Source organism: Myxocyprinus asiaticus, chromosome 36 (assembly GCF_019703515.2).
Source record: "Myxocyprinus asiaticus isolate MX2 ecotype Aquarium Trade chromosome 36, UBuf_Myxa_2, whole genome shotgun sequence".
Classification (NCBI taxonomy): domain Eukaryota; kingdom Metazoa; phylum Chordata; class Actinopteri; order Cypriniformes; family Catostomidae; genus Myxocyprinus; species Myxocyprinus asiaticus.
The window spans coordinates 23,102,334-23,119,571 of record NC_059379.1 but is presented as its reverse complement, the minus strand read 5'-3'; the positions used below and the strand labels follow the sequence as shown (position 1 = coordinate 23,119,571).

Sequence of the window (17,238 nt, the reverse complement as noted above, 5' to 3'; positions counted from 1 at the left end):
ATATCTGGGCAGGAGGAAAAAGGGATGCCTACTCGCCAGCAAAAAATGAAATAAAGCTTTCAGAGCTTGAAATGTAAATGTAAAAACTACAAGCAGGCAGCCTTCACGTACATGTTTGGAAAACCCTATCGAGACAGACAGCTAAGCAAATGAGCCCATGAATAAATTACATGCTCAGAAATATATAATAAATACATACATAAATAAGTTAACGGATACTCCCCCCAAACATAAGCAGAATTTGAAGTCATTACACAAGAAAATGGCTGTATATGAATTATTCAAAAAACCTCTGTTATCCATTGTCCAGCCAGTTCTGTAGATGCTGTTCTCTCAAAAGCAGAGGTGGGCTCATTGCACACTTAGGCTATTAAAATAAAATCCCTTTTTTCAAATTTATTTTAAAAATGAACCTAGACCACATCTATATTATGTCATTTTCAATCGCTGTGCTTCACCTTTCATTAAAATATCACACATGATGCTGCAAGACAACTGAGCCAAGTCATTACATCTTCACCACTGACATTATTTAAACTAATGCAGTATTGAATCTTTTAGTGGTAGGGGTTGGTTTATTACAACTCTGAGGTGACAGCTGTACAGTTTGAGTACTGTTGGCTAGAAAAGCTACAGACAGTACCCACCTCGATGAGTTTACGCTCATAGTTGGCAGCCAGTTCCTCTATATCAGCCACAGATCTGTTTTGGGGGGCTTGAGGTGGATCATCACAATTCCTCTGAATGGTTAAAGCTGTGGGGAAAGAGAACAAAATGTAACCGGTATTCAGAGGTGGTAGTAACGCGCTACATTTACTCTGTTATATTTACTTGAGTAACTTTTTGGAAAAAAAAAAATTATTTTTAGAGTAGGTTTAAAAGTGGGTACTTTTTCCTCTCACTCAAGTAAATGTCTAATGACATTTTTGTACTTTACTTCGTTACAATGGGAGGTGTTCCTGTCGTTAAATTACTGGGTTTCATTTTAATTAATGTGTAATTTATTTATAAATCGATTATTGATTAATTTACTGCACTGACACAGACTGTCACTCAAAACGAGTCCATCACTGCTGTAGCATCATTCTCTTCAAAAAAAGTGAAACACTTTCTTCGCTCCACACAGTGGAAAAAAAAAAGAATCGTTTTGTCATGCAATGCCTTCATTTAACACCAAGACAAGTGGATATTTCAAGATTAAAATTGCAGCTCCATCTTAAGGCAGCACGCTGAGGTAAGTTTTGGCTCTAATGATAATGTGGGCTTTTCTGTGACATGGTGATGGTCATTTTCAGGGTGATTCTGTAAATATTGGCTCTTGTGACATCAGTTTTTAACTGTACATTTTTAAATCTGCAGCAATATATCAGTGCGCTTTGTCCCACATCCCGCATGTCATGAGCAGTATTTACGCATTTAACCTGCGTCCTCGCAGTTGTATGTGTAAACTATCACAGCTACTTCGGGCTGATTAACTGTATAAATCCATGTAAACAGCCACGTTAAGTGTAAATGCCTTTTGCTCTGCCGAATGTGTAATTGACAACTGGAGCGTGAACAGACAGCATTTCTGCACGTGCACAGCGTGTGCTCCGCGACCGGGGTTGGTGCCCTGCACAGGCTGCATACTCTGCATTTAGGGAGCGGTGGTACTGTGTACAGAACTAATTATCTAAATTCTTTCGACACTGAAAACTGTAACTACACTGAATTAACAACTAAAAGCTATGAAATAGCGAAAGTAGGCATTGATAAAACATGATCTTGCTTTGGTTTATATTTCCCTGTGGGGCATTAATCACATTTTCACTGTAATCATTACTAGAAAGGTTTGAGAAACAGATCACTTTCACATTCTTCTTATTGTGTTTTTGGCGATTCACATTCTTCTCTGCATATCGTCCCCTGCTGGGCTGGGAGAAGAACTGACTTAAATATTGATCTGTTTCTCACCCACACCTATCATATCACTTCTGAAGATATGGATTTAACCACTGGAGTCATATGGATTACTTTTATGGTGCCTGCATTTGCTTTTTTGGAGCATAAATATTTTGGTACTCATTCACTTGCATTGTACTGACCTACAGAGCCGACATATTCTTCTAAAAATCTTAATTTGTGTTCTGCAGAAGAAAGGAAGTCATTCACATCTGGGATGGCATGAGGATGAATAAATGATGAGAGAATTTTCATTTTTGGGTGAACTAACCCTTTAAAGTGACAGCTCAGCCATAATTTGATATTCCATCATTATTTCCCTACCCTCATATTGTTCCAAACCCGTGTGACCTTCTGTATTCTGTGGAACCCAAAAGATGTTAGAAAGAATGTTAGGGACTGACAGTCTCAGTCACCATACACTTTCAAAATATAGAGAAAAAAAAACACATTCACTGAAAGTAAATGTTGACAAAGGCAAACATTCTTTCTAAAATCTCCTTATTGTGTTGCATGGAAGAAAGTCATATGGGTTTTGAACAACATGATGGTGAATGATGACAGAATTTCCATTAATAATAATAATAATAATAATTCTGTAATACATGTTAAATGTGTATTATGTAATGGAATATAGGGGAGTTAACGTCCATTATGTCATTTGTGAAAGTAATGAGTTAATCACTACTTGAGTACTCTTTTAATTGGATACTTCGTTACTCTTACACAAGTAAATATTTATGTTAGCACTTTTACTTCTACTTGAGTAATTTTTTTTTTAAAGTAATTATACTTTTACTTGAGTACAGTTTTTGACTACTCCCCACCTCTGTTGGTATTAGGAAACAGAAAACAATGCAAAACAGGAATTTACATTTTGAAATAAGGACAGGAAAATGTTACAATTATTATAAAAAAAATAACAAATAAATGAAGGTGTAAGCGTGTAATAATTTTAAAAATAGTTTAATGTAGAGAGACATCTAAAAGTAAGCAGGAGCAAGTTAGTATGCAGACTTCCCAAATAACAAACACTGGCACTTTCAAACATTACTGTTTGAGACATAAAAATCTAGCTATTTGTCAGAACAATGGAAGACTGGGAGGAAGGGTGGAAGGAGAGGTATGAGCATTTGGAGAAAAAGTTTAGGAAACAATCATTATTTTTGCAATTCTGTTTGGTGCTACTAGTTACGCAAATTACACATTTCACCTTTAAGAACAGATGCAAAGTTTTAGTCATTTAGTCATTTCCTTTAAACGATTGTGTCTTGTAAAAGTTAATACACGGGAAAAATATTTAATCTCTCTGACATATTGGTCATTCACACCAACACACTTCTGTGCTCCTTACAATACTGTGGTGCTGCAGCCTTTACATCTGGCATAATCTTGTTTCAGTGGAGCTGCCCGAAACGGCTGAAATCTATTGAGTTCATTTGAAGCATGAAGGAATCTTTCACCAATTGAAAACTCAATCAAAATGTGCTACTTTTCACAACACAAATGTTGCTTGAGGCACCACAGGACAACAGAAACAAAGAAAGCAATAAGCAACCCCCGGACCTGGCTAAGTTTCAACAGAACAGCTGTTAGACTCTCTCATTTCTTAAGTCCCAAGGCAGAAAGAAAATCCAAGTTTTTCCAAAAGTGGAGAGGGAGAGATTGATTTCAGGTGCCGTGATTGGTAGATTAGGCAGGACAGGCCTGCTGTTAAAATGCCAGTGTATCAGCAACAGGCTGATAAGTGGTGACTGGATAAAGACGATCATCAGCACGGTAGAGATATGTACACAAAGGCTCCAGAGGGCACTGATCTGCTAGGGTAATAATGGAAACGAGGAGGTGGCGCTAAGCTGAAAAGTTTGTTATGAAGCAGCGAATAAGTCTATGGAGTACAAGTCAACAATCCTGAACATTATCACCTCACCCGCACATAGCCACCCGCCATTCCAGCGCTGAGTCTTATCTGTGCTCTGCCAATAGTCTACACATCCCACTAACTCACACACTCACACCACTACTACTGTCAGCAAGAGCACCAACTGGACTCTAATTACTGCCAATGTGCAGCTCAACCTTGATTTCAGTCCAGCACAGTTACGCCTGAAAGCATTAATAACACTAAATGCACTTATGTAGCATTGTTTGTGAGTGATGTTTCTCACACTGTGGGAAAGAGAGAACCTACACACAAGAGTTTACAGTGCATCAAAGAACACTGAGAATCCATTGATTCCACAGACTGATCACACTGTGATTTCGGTGAGCAGGGCGAAAGTTATGCTGCTGAAATCGGCCCGTATTTACTGAAACCGTTTACCATTTGAGCTCCAGGTGAAGTGCCCACAGAGAAAAGTGAGTTGCATTTTCAGTTGTAAGTTATGTATAACAGTGAACAGGTGTGCACTTTCCCCTAACCCAAATGCTAAACCTAACCATCAGAACAGTAAAAATGTAATTGTAGAGGAATAGCAACTTCCAAATCATGCTCACCATTGTTCATGTGACGCAATTACTTCCTGGTTCCCATGGGACTAGAACGTGTGACTCGGAGGTTGCCCATGCAACACGGAATCAGTAGCACCAGAGGAAAAGGTGATCATGGTTGAATGAATCAGAATCAGAATGAGCTTTATTGCCAAGTGTTCTCACGTACACAAGGAATTTTTTGGTGATAGGAGAAACAAGGGCACACAGAATAAGACAGTGAGACACAGAATATAAAACAAGGTAAGAGTATAAACAGACATACAAATAATAGGACAAAAACAGAATGGCATATGTACATGTGCAACTGGTAATATATGTGCAAGGTAGGGGTATGTACAGTTATTGAATTAAGTATGTGAATTTACATATGTGCATGAGATATGTGTTTACATTATTGCACTATGGGAGTCCTAAGGCCGTTTAACTGTTCGTGAGGAAAATGGCCTGAGGGTAGAAACTGTTCTTGTTCCTGGATGTCCTGGCGCTCAGTGCTCTGTATCGCCAGCCAGAGGGCAACAGTTCAAAGAGGGAGTAGGCAGGGTGTGTGGGGTCCAGAGTGATTCTATCTGCACGTTTCCTCAATCTGGAGACGTACAGGTCTTGGAGGGTGGGCATGGGGGCACCAATAATCCTTTAAACATTCCTGACTGTCCGTTGTACTTTCCTCCTGTCTGATTTGGTGGCTGAACCAAACCAGACAGTTATAGATGTACACAGGAAACAGAATGAATCCAAAAATGTCTGAAGTATGGCACTGATTTCAGGGTACATGGACTTTCGGAAGCTACATGTCGATTTTCTGTGTGATCATGTTAGATTTCAATGGGGATGGAGTAGGGCAAGGATGTAGAGGGATAATACAAGGGTTTTGAAAAGTGATGCTCAGTCATGTGGCCAAAACATGTGAAATTTTAAATGCACTCTGACACAGGCATTTGTTGACCAATGAAAATTGAAGAAACAAAAACAAAACTAAAAAAACTAATTATAATTAAAACTTACAATTTATAAATTAATTATTCAATGTAATTATTTTGAGGTATCTTGTGGATTCCTCCAGGTTTGGGGTGATAGGTGGCCTGCAAATCTTGTAATACTGTAGAAGTGGTCTGCCAACTAAGAAAGTATGAGAACCACTACTCTTGTGTCCAAGTGCCCACACTCTGCACACATTTAACATTAATCTTCAATGGTTTTCGTACATCGTACCAGAAGTGAAATACAATGGTAATGTCATCCAGGAGGGCACCTAATAATAGAGGCGCTCATTTTTGTTCCTTCATATTGATTGGTGCATGATGGAAAAATTGATTTGTTTTTGGCCTTTTAGAGTTTTAATGACTGTAAAGATAAAACAGCTCCCCAAATTAAAATATGAATTACTTTGGTCTGGACTGCCTTAAGAGTCATGCTGTGGTGTAGGATATCATTAAGTTTTCATATTTTCTGTGTTATGAAGTTCAGAAAGAATCAGCTGGGTCTCAGTTTTTTTTTTCTGTTCTGCTAAGAACAGAAGTTCTCAGAGAAGGACCCTTGATGAGCATCTTAGCTCTTTACTATAAGAACATACAAAAGGGGATTAAAAAAAATGTCAATATGAAACCGATAATGAACCAGTGTGTATTATAAAGAGGAAATATGGACTGACATATGGTTTTATTAATAATCTCATTATTCATGATATCATATTAATGATAAAACATTTTAGGACAGGTGGAATTTAAAAATGCTTGGCAGGGAATGCTGTATACACATCATATAAAGTCATGAATGCATACATAAAGACAAGCCACATATTGACACACTCAAATACATCTGTGGGAGTGAATGTACACTGCATTGACAGACGGATGCAAAATTAGTCTCTGCTGATGTGCTGAATAAAAAAGGAAAGAAAAAAACTTAATGAGAGTGTTGATCAAAGTAATCTCCATCCATTTCCCCATCATGCAGCTGACGCTTCCTGCGAGACAGTTTGAGATAACAATAACATATCAATCCATCAGCGAATGATCACTGGATGCTCAAACGTGACAGAGTGAGTTCCCAAGAACAACCATAGAGGGTTTGCATATAATGCTCCAATTTACACATTTGATCACCCCTGCCTCCATCATCATGATCTGACTTCAATCTGACTTGGGAGAGATTAGACAATATAGCAAGAAATAAGCAAAAATAGGTGATGCAAAAGACAGTTTGGGCACAGATTGAGATTTTCTGCTTTTCTCTTTGATGTAGGGACCTCAATAATGGGCGGATTCACCCTGTGTCTTTCACTTTTTAGTTTAGGTACCACTGGGTTAATCTTTTCTTTCAATTTCAACTTTGCCATGCCTCTTTTTCCTGTTCTCCACTATTTTAATATCACATCCAGCACCATCAGAAAGAAAACCAAAATCCCTGATGCAATTTCCCTTTAATCTACATATGTAGCGAATAACCAGCTTTATCACTGACTCGTTTTTCTTGCATCAAAGAAAGGGCATCTGGTACGTAATCAGGCACTTGAATAAAGAAGCAGACATCGAAAATAAGAACACGTATCAATGAATGAGTAAACAATGATAACAGTAATGTCATGTCTCAAAGGAAGCGATAAAGCAAGACTAATGGGAAAGAGGTCAGAGGTGGTTCTCTGGCACCTGGTGATGCTGAAGCTATATAGTGCATATATACCTCACCCTCTGATTATTAAAATGCTTTCTTTCTCCTATCCCATCTTAATATGCAGAGAAACCTATAAGTAAGCCCGACATATCAATATTGGCAGTAACGATTACCTGTTTTTTTAACTAATGGTAGACAGGGAAATTGTTCAGGAAACCGATATGAAGACACCGGTTTTTGCAATATCATTTTATGACACTAGTGGCATACAAATTACTTCACCTTGAAGTAACGTTGGATAAAATCATGAACTAGACTGCATATTGCTCTTCAAGAGAGAGATTACCATGCAAAATTCAAGACTACAAAGAGGATTAAGACTGTCTGAGTTGAGTTTTATAGTCTGATTTTAAAGCTATGCCTTTACATGGTTAACAAGGCGATGAAGAGAGGCCAGTGTTTGATCAGGGAATCACTTCCTTTAGCACTACAGTTCAAATAATCTGGTCTGACTTGGACTGTTAACTTGCAAGAGCTTCACTGTGAGAATCCTGATGCTCTTCTGAATCAATAAGATTAAGCAATGAAAACCACAAAACAACCTAGTAAAAACTAATTGAACTTTGGCCAAGCTTGACAATCTGCATAAACCGTCTACATCTCATATAAGCATGTATAATGGTTATGTCGAAAAGAACCATTTCAAGATTATATTTTTTCCATTTCACTTTGATATCATGCAATGTAGTCTGAGCAGACATCTTCTAAAACTTTAGGAAGAAGACTGACTAAAACTGTACCTGATTTCTCACTTCACTCTACAGTGAACTTGTAGAGCTATTTACTGTAACTCTAAACAGTATCCTTGTTTGTTTGTGCCTGTGTGTATTGGAAATAAAGGAATACCTCATTATTCATCAGGATCAAAGAACCTTGATCTGAAAATGTCATCTATACTGAAAACATGAAACCAGTGTTGTAGCTCATAAATCATGAAAACATCCCAGTATAAGACTGGCACAGGCTAAAAGCAAACATATTAATGATTCAAATCAGTTTCAACTAACCTTAAGTGGCCTTAAAACCCATGAATGACACATACTGTATATTGATGACCAGATATTAGGGTTGCCTTGCTGTAGAATTGTTAAATATCTAGGAGTACATACTGATGATTAACTCACATGGAGGGCTCATCGACAGTCTATGCTCCAGGTTACAACAGAGATCATATTTTTTACGAAGATTTAGGGCTTTCAGGGTCCTCCAGTGCAGACTTAACAAGTATAAGTACTCGTTTCTGCTTATGTGTAGTGTTGTGTTATAGTATGTGGTGTTTTGTTATGGGGGTGGGGGGGATATTGTACTGGGATATTTTTTGCAAAACGAGGGTCTAAGAACAATTCCACAGTGATATTACAAATAAAGTATAATCAAAATAATCAAGTTTGGTACCCCCAAATCAGTGCTTTTTGGTTATTTATTTAGCAAATCCTCTAAGTGCATGGGGGTGGTGGGGGGCATGCTTGTTGTTATTAGTGAAAAGCCACTTTATCTGAAACAACACACTAATTCCAGTCAGTGTAATTGACTGCCATTTCTAAAAGTCAACTTAATTGCTTTTCCGTTATTGTGTTAATAGTCTTGACAGTGATAAAAGGAGATGCCCCTTCCCATGAGAGGGACCAGAGCCTACTGATGATTAATTTGCCTTCCCAACATGAATAAATTCACCATGGCTGATAAACTTGCAGATGACTAATGACAAATGTTAAAGTAGGTCAAAACAATTATTTTAACAACCAGACACCAAAAAACAGAAAGAACAGTATTATTCAGTCTCACAAGACAACATTAGGCTAGAGTTTCCATGTGGTAGGGTAGATGTATGCAGTGTCTGATTCTAATCATGGTTTCTTGCCTGGAAAGCTAGTTTAAGCCCATCAATCTTAAGGACTCATGAAAAGAAGAGAATGTAGAAAGATGCTTTCATTTTTCCTGGACCAATAAAGAAAAATATGCCAAGAAGTTCCCATCATGGTCTGACTCTTATACAGCGATAGTGGCATCATGTACAAAAAATAATAATAATAATTTATTTTTAAGAAAAAAAGAAAAACAATCTGTTGCTTTCTGAAATCGACTACCACAATATGGAAAACAGCTGCTGTATGATCTCGTTGTCAGAGCTGTAAGGAGTATAATAAGGAGCAACATAGAATAAGGAAATTATTTATTATTAGTGGTCAACTGAAATGGGCTTTTCAATGGCAATGTCAATATGGATATCTAGGGTGCTGAGGGTGATATAAAATCTTTACAATACAATTTATAAGCAAAAATAAAAGTGTTACAGAAAATGTATGAATTTAAATGAACGCTTATTTACTCAAAATACAATGAACAATATTTGTATGTTATAGTTCCATATATTGAATGTGTGTTAAATTGACAAGGCCTCTGAGAAACGGCCGATACATAGGGCTAGGATATTGGACAACGCCGATAATCTCTAAATGGTCGAATATCGGTAAATTAATCGGTTTTGCTGATATATCGGTCTATCCCTATACTGTATACAGTACTGTATACATTAAGGCATAAATAAGGAACTGCACACTTGCAAACAATGTGCCAAAAGTTTTAGACAGACAAACTTTTACAACCTCTAGCAAAAGTTTCACCCACATATTAAGTTCAAAGAATTAGAATAAAGAGAAATGGCAGTCAAACTTTGCATTTGATTTGGGGGTTGTGCGATAAGTTCTTCCATCAAAGTGCGCTGCCCAGTCGGCTTTTACTGTTGCGCACTGTCTCAGTGATTATATCCGCATCTCGCGTTGAATGTGCTTAGCTGCGCTATACAATATGGAATAGCCTTGCTGTGGGCCACCCCCTCCAGTCCAGCCGGGCCAGACAAAAGATCCAGTTGTTCCCCCTTATCGGTGGCCCTGGCTATATATATACCAAGTTGTTCCTTGTGCTTAAATGATGCTTGTTTAGCGAAACCACTGTGGATTACTTCTGCGATTGTTGTTATTTCATCATATATTCAGGTCACAGTTCACAAACCACGTCCCCGGATGAAATATGTCAGAAATCTATTCATACTACTCACAGGCATACCTAAAAAACACACTGTTTTACCAGCCGAGAAGTGTGACCTTCAACAAATACAGTACCTACTGTGAAAGTATGTGGTTTCAGACACAGGGGAAGAGTTTTGACTAGACCATAGTCCGGGATCTCGTTTACTGATGGCAAGCTGTAAGGAGGGCTATGCGTACATAAAGCATTGATGTTGCCATCCGTTTCTAAAAAGACAGGAGAAGCTCAATGAAGACAGAAGGAAGAGGCGGGGAGTTTGCAGAGTGCCTGCCTGCAAAACTCCTCTCCTGCCCCCTCACACTATTCTTTTTCAAATTGATAAGAGAAAGCCTTTCATTTCATATCAAATGAGATGTGCTCTTTTCCTGATAGAGAATTAAAAACAAAGCGATGGCAAGGGGAAAAAAAGAGGAATTGCCATCTCTGCATTCCATTAGCAAGTGTAATTTAGACATTTCCTATTTTGAGATTTGGATAGAGTGCAGAAGAGGTTCATATCTTGGATGGCGGAGGGGCCCAGTGCTAGTCTGATGCTATCACACTCTATTATGAGAGCTTGCAGTCTGACACTGGGTACAATGGTCTCCTCCCACCCCCTGCATTCATCAGCAGGGACAGAGAGCACGTTCCTCTGGAGAAAGCAGAAAATGAATCTCACTTTAGAGGACATTGGTGCATCACCTCTGACCGGCAGTAATATCACTGGCTCATGCCAATGAGCAGAGGACAGTGAAAGATAGCGCAGCCCCCAGGGCTTATGAAGAAGGCTAGCTACAGGTTATGAGATACAAATTAATCACAACTCAAAAGCAACCAAATGGTGCTTACTGACTGCATATAGCACTTGAGGAGAAAAACTGAAAAGAGTTTAAAAGGGATAGTTTACTATTTCCTCACTAAACCCGTCTGACTTTCTTTCTTCTGTGGAACATAAAAGGTAAAATGTTAGCCTATTTACAGTACTTTCACTGCACCTTTTCTCCATACAATGAAAGTGTATGGTGACTGAGGCTGTCACTTTGTAACACTCTGCTTATTATCTGCTTTTATGTGCTACAGAATAAAGAAAGTCATATGTGCTTGGAACGACAATAAAAATGAAAGCAGAATTTTCATTTTTGGGCCAACTAACCATTTAAGACATGGGCTATCTACTACTGATTAAAAATCAATGCAGTGTTGAAGTGGTGTTCCATTACCATCTAGTGGAGTTAAACACAGATATCAAGAAGGTCATAAAATGATGGGCTGAAATTACTGAACTGGTGTCTCAAATGACAGTCAGCGTATAAATCAAAGCGAGCCCTGATCAAGGACAGAGTTTACAAGAGGTATTTCTCCTTTCCTACAGGCGTCCAGTATGATCCAGTGGGAATTTTCATCGTGCAACCTGAACTGAGATACCAGCATACTAAAAATGATACCTTCAGTAATTGAATCTAGGCTTATAGTACATACATACTTGCACAAGCAGACACCTTGTGTCTCATTTTCAATAACTCAGAATTAAAATTTTACATTCATGTTCAATCAAACCTTTCATGTTGGCATTATTTTTCCCATCCTTAGTACGAATTTCAGTCTAACTAATAAAAACATGTCAACTAGGTCTGGGCAATATACTGAATATTTAAAATATATTTGCCAGGTTTTTGCTAGTGATATAGAAATTTTATATGCTTTTTATTTGGCCATTAAGTTTCCTTAAACAGGTCATTAGACTAATTTTGCGATCCATCTTTGCCTTGTGACTCGCGAGTATGAAGCATTAGTGAAACTGAAATGAATTCAAACTTCCCATTCAATTTGATTCATAAGTTCGAATCAATTAATAAATGATTCGATGATTCATTTTCAATACCACTTAAAATTGTACGATAACATTACCATGTATTGGTATATTAGTACAAGCATATACACTCACGGTCACTTTATTAGGTACACCTGTACATCTACTTATTCATGCCTCTACCTAATCAGCCAACTGTGCTAAAATCATTCAGATATGGGTCAGGAGCTTCAGTTAATGTTCACATCAACCATCAGAATGGGGAAAAAATGTGATCTCAAGTGATTTAGACTGTGGCATGATTGTTGGTGCCAGACGGGCTGGTTTGAGTATTTCTGTAACTGCTGATCTCCTGGGACTTTCATGCACAACAGCCTCTAGAGTGTATAGAGAACGGTCCAAGCTGACTGGAAAGTAAACTCGTGTTACAACAGTGCTATGCAGAACATTGAGACGGATGGGCTACAGCAGCAGAAGACCCCTCTGGGTACCACCACTGTCAGCTAAGAACAGGAAACTGAGGCTGCAGTGGGCACAGGCTCACCAAAACTGGACAGTAGATGATTGGAAATACATCGCCTGGTCTGACAAATCTGGATTTCATCTGAGGTACACAAATGGTAGGCCCACTGCAGCCTAAGTTTTCTGTTCATGGCAGACAGAAGTGGAACCCGATGTGGTCTTCTGCTGTTGTAGCCCATCCGCCTCAAGGTTCGACATGTTGTGCATTCTGAGATGCTATTCTGCTCACTAAAATTGTACAGAGGGGTTATCTGAGTTATCGTAGCCTTTCTGTCAGCTCGACCCAGTCTGGCCATTCTCTGTTGACCTCTCTCATCAACAAGGCATTTTCATCCACAGAACTGCCGCTCACTGGTTGTTTTTTGTTTTTTGCACCATTCTCTATACACTCTAGAGACTGTGAAAATCCCAGGAGATCAGCAGTTACAGAAATACTCAAACCAGCCCGTCTGGCACCAAAAATCATGCCACGGTCTAAATCACTGAGATCACATTTTTTCCCCATTCTGATGGTTGATGTGAACATTAACTGAAGCTCCTGATCCATATCTGCAGGATTTTAAACATTATGCTGATGTCACATGATTGGCTGATTAGATAATCGCATGAATAAGTAGATGTACAGGTATACCTAATAAAGTGGCTGGTGAGTGTACATTAAAATGCTCATGAAAATCAGTCTTCCTTGTGTGAATTTAGTGAAAAACTGTGGGAAACATGACTTAATAGATATTGACTACATTTTAACTGTATTTTACTACTTGAATGAAACATTTAGCATCAAATTGGCTACAATGACTGTTTGATTGAAATGATGGTTCCTCTGAAATCAGTCATTTCAGAGAAAATTTATAAATACATAAGAATATCATCAGAAGACTAAAAATTGTTATTTATTTTATTAGCTATTTCACCCTGTCTTAATGTCAACCAAACATTTTGTCTCGTCAGGGAATTATTTCTATAATTTAAGAATATTGCAAAAAAAAAAAAAAAAAAAAAAAGAATAAGAGAGAGAGAGAGAATAGATCTTCCACTGTCCAATATTTCCTGACAGAAAATAGCTGATTTCATCTTAAAATCATTATGAATAACCAACTGCAGGGTTATCACAAAAGAAACCCCTGAGAAAAATGTTCTTCTGTGCAATTTCACTGAGAATTCCTCTTTCCCTGTGGGCAGATTACAGTCCATCCACACCACAATGAGCAGTGAACGCATAACTGCGTTCTCAGTGCGATACATTTCTATATCCAGAGGGCCTCCGCACTGAACAGCTAATCTAAAAACGTCATCTAGGGGAACCGTATGGCCCTAGTAATTACGAGGCCTGTGTGGGCCCGTGCCATCATTACTTCATATGCCATGTGCACATCTTTGATGTTACTGGTAAGAGTCTGTCAGTGCCGAGTAATTGCATTGTCTGCAACACAAAATTATGAACTTTTATTGAACAAAGAAGCTGACAAGTTTCCAGTTCTCTAAATACAGTGGCCCAAAAAATTATTTGAAGACTTCCCACACTTAAAAATGTCTGAATGTCATTGGATTGTATATAAAATATCAAACAAAGTGGCATTTATTTTAAAGGTAGCACAAAGAAACCTTTCATGCAAAACATTTTATAAAAAGATGTTTGTTAGGCTTCAAAAAATGTTTAGTTCTGAGAAAAGCTCTAGTATTTGTTTGCAGATGTCACAGTTTCTAATGCAATGAAATTCATACATTTCATAAATACACAAGTGTGTCAACTTAAGTGTTACAACAATGAACTGTTGTAATGGTGAAGGACACCAGACTTTACTGAAACTCTTCAAGGCTAAGGAAGGACATTCTCTTGGAGGAAATTAAGGCAATCTCCTCCCCTGGCATGCATGCAAATACACAAATAAGCTTCAACATGCATATCCGATTTAATCAGCCAGGCACCTAATTACTGTTCAGATTAAACTGCCATTAGATATTAAGTCACCAGTGACAGTGTTAATAAGATTGAACATTGTGATGCGAACTTTAGATCACTGTTCCCACACAGTCATATGGTATTTATTTCTAATAAACCTGTACATTAGAATAACAAGAGCTCAGTATGAATAATCATCAAATGCACCTTGCCAATACGTGATGAGCCTGAGCACAACTGATCTCATGCATTTCAGCTTATAACACAAGCTGGCTTACATTTTGATGTGATTTGGCAAATCCATATATTTTCCGCTTGAAAACTCATTACAGACCAAAAAAAAATACATTTGCACTAAGAGAACAGTTTGAACCAGAAAAAAAATATAGTCATATTCGAAAAGCCTGTAGGTCTAATTATGCTGGAAGGTTTCCTTTTCTCAGTAATAGTATTGGCAGCTGTTGTTTGAGACGTTTATGAGGCGAGCTCAGCTGGAGCAAACAGATGCTCCAATAGTTCCTGGTTTCAGCTAAATTGATGTCGGAGGTCACATTGATGAACTACTGTAAATCTGTTCAAATTGTTCACTGGATGAAAAAGAGGAAACACATTTGACCTTCTTGCCATCCACTTTATGAAAGATTTGTGTCAGCAGGAAAGGAACCACTCAAATCCTGAAGTGAGGTGGTCGGCTGCATCAACATGGAAAAACACTGTCAAAGTGTCTGTTTGCATAATTAATGCACAGATGCTATTATGCAGCCTAAAATATGAAGGTATGCATTGCTCTATGTTAAAGTTATGGGCAACAGAAATTCTTTGAAAATGGAATGTTACAGTTGAAGTCTGTAACCACTCCACAGATTTCATATTAGTAAACTATAGTTTTGGCAAGTTGTTTGTGCATGACGAGTAATTTTTCCAACAATTGTTTACAGACAGATTGTTTCACTTTTAACTGACTATATCACATTTCCAGTGGGTCAGAAATTTACATATACTATGTTAACTGCGCTTAAGCAGCTTGGAAAATTCCAGAAAATTATGTCAAGCCTTTAGAAAATTAGCCAATTAGCTTCTGATAGGTGGTGTACTGAATTGGAGGTGTACCTGTGGATGTATTTTAAGGCCTACCTTCAAACTCAGTGCCTCTTTGCTTGGCATCATGGGAAAATCAAATGAAATCAGCCAAGACCACAGAAACTTTTTTTGGACTTCCACAGGTCTGGTTCATCCTTGGGAGCAATTTCCAAACGGCTGAAGATACCACATTCATCTGTACAAACAATAGTACGCAAGGATAAAAACCATGGGACCACGCAGCCATCATACCGCTCAGGAAGGAGACACATTCAGTCTCCTAGAGATGAACGTATTTGGTGCGAAAAGTGCAAATCAATCCCAGAACAACAGCAAAGGACCTTGTGAAGACACTGGAGGAAACAGGTAGACAAGTATCTATATCCACAATAAAACAAGTCCTATATCGACATAACCTGAAAGGCTGCTCAGCAAGGAAGGAGCCAATGCTCCAAAACCGCCATAAAAAGCCAGACTACAGTTTGCAAGTGCATATGGGGACAAAGATCTTAATTTTTGGAGAAATGTCCTCTAGTCTGATGAAACAAAAATCGAACAGTTTGGCCATAATGACCATTGTTATGTTTGGAGGTAAAAGGGTGAGGCTTGCAAGCCAAAGAACACCATCCCAACCGTGAAGCATGGGGGTGGCAGCATCATGTTGTGGGGGTGCTTTGCTGCAGGAGGGACTGGTGCACTTCACAAAATAAATGGCTTCATGAGGAAGGAAAATTATGTGGATATATTGAAGCAACATCTCAAGACATCAGCCAGGAGGTTAAAGCTCAGTCGTAAATGGGTCTTCCAAATGGACAATGACCCCAAGCATACCTCCAAAGTTGTGGCAAAATGACTTACGGACAACAAAGTCAAGATTGGGGTGGCCATCACAAAGCCCTGACCTCAATCTGATAGAAAATTTGTGGGCAGAACTGAAAAGGCGTGTGCGAGCAAGGAGGTCTACAAACCTGACTCAGTTACACCAGTTCTGTATAGAGGAATTGGCCAAAATTCCAGCAACTTATTGTGAGAAGCTTGTGTAAGGCTACACAAAATGTCTGACCCAAGTTAAACAATTTAAAGGCAATGATACCAAATACTAACAAAGTGTATGTAAACTGCTGACCCACTGGGAACGTGATGAAAGAAATAAAAGCTGAAATAAATAATTCTCTCTACTATTATTCTGACATTTCACATTGTTAAAATAAAGTAGTGATCCTAACTGACCTAAGACAGGGAATGTTTTCTACGATTAAATGTCAGGAATTGTGAAAAACTGAGTTTAAATGTATTTGGCTAAGGTGTATGTAAACTTCTGACTTCAACTGTATACAACCCCAGGGCAGGGGAACCTTACTGCTTTTTTTTTTTTAAAGCAAGCACAAAACCCTTTTGTTTTAGCTATTGAAGAGGAGCTCACTGATCTTGTTTATATCTTTAAGGTGAGAAACTGCTGTTTTAAAATGAACTGAGAATCTCTCTGCACTAATTACACAATAAAGTCATTTTTAATCAGTGAGACTTTAATATTTGGTGTTTAAAGAAAATCTTCCTTAATCCGTGTTATTTTCTGGGAGCAAGAGACTCAATCAAGTTACAACCATTTAAGTTGCACCCATTTAAATATTTTCTCTGCAATTTTCCCAACATGAACAGAGTTTGATGTATTTCACAGAGACACATGTCAAGACCATGAATATAACATGAGTACAGAACATTACTGTTGCAGAGGCGGATGCATTTAAAGTAGTCTATACAGATTGTTTTTGCATAAATGGTATCCACTTTA

General features: G+C 38.2%; 1 protein-coding gene across 4 annotated transcripts in view; it reads right to left on the bottom strand.

The window, feature by feature from the left end:
- LOC127426722 (sorting nexin-29-like) overlaps window positions 1-17,238 on the bottom strand; it is a 150,086-nt gene that overhangs the window by 78,073 nt on the left and 54,775 nt on the right. For all 4 annotated transcript variants that reach the window (XR_007894848.1, XR_007894849.1, XM_051673694.1 and 1 more), the window contains exon 15: window positions 648-754. Coding sequence is in view for 2 of the 4 variants with exons in the window: in XM_051673694.1 (XP_051529654.1) it covers window positions 648-754 (107 nt within the window). In the remaining 2 variants the exon portion in view is untranslated. The remainder of the gene's footprint in view (window positions 1-647; window positions 755-17,238) is intronic.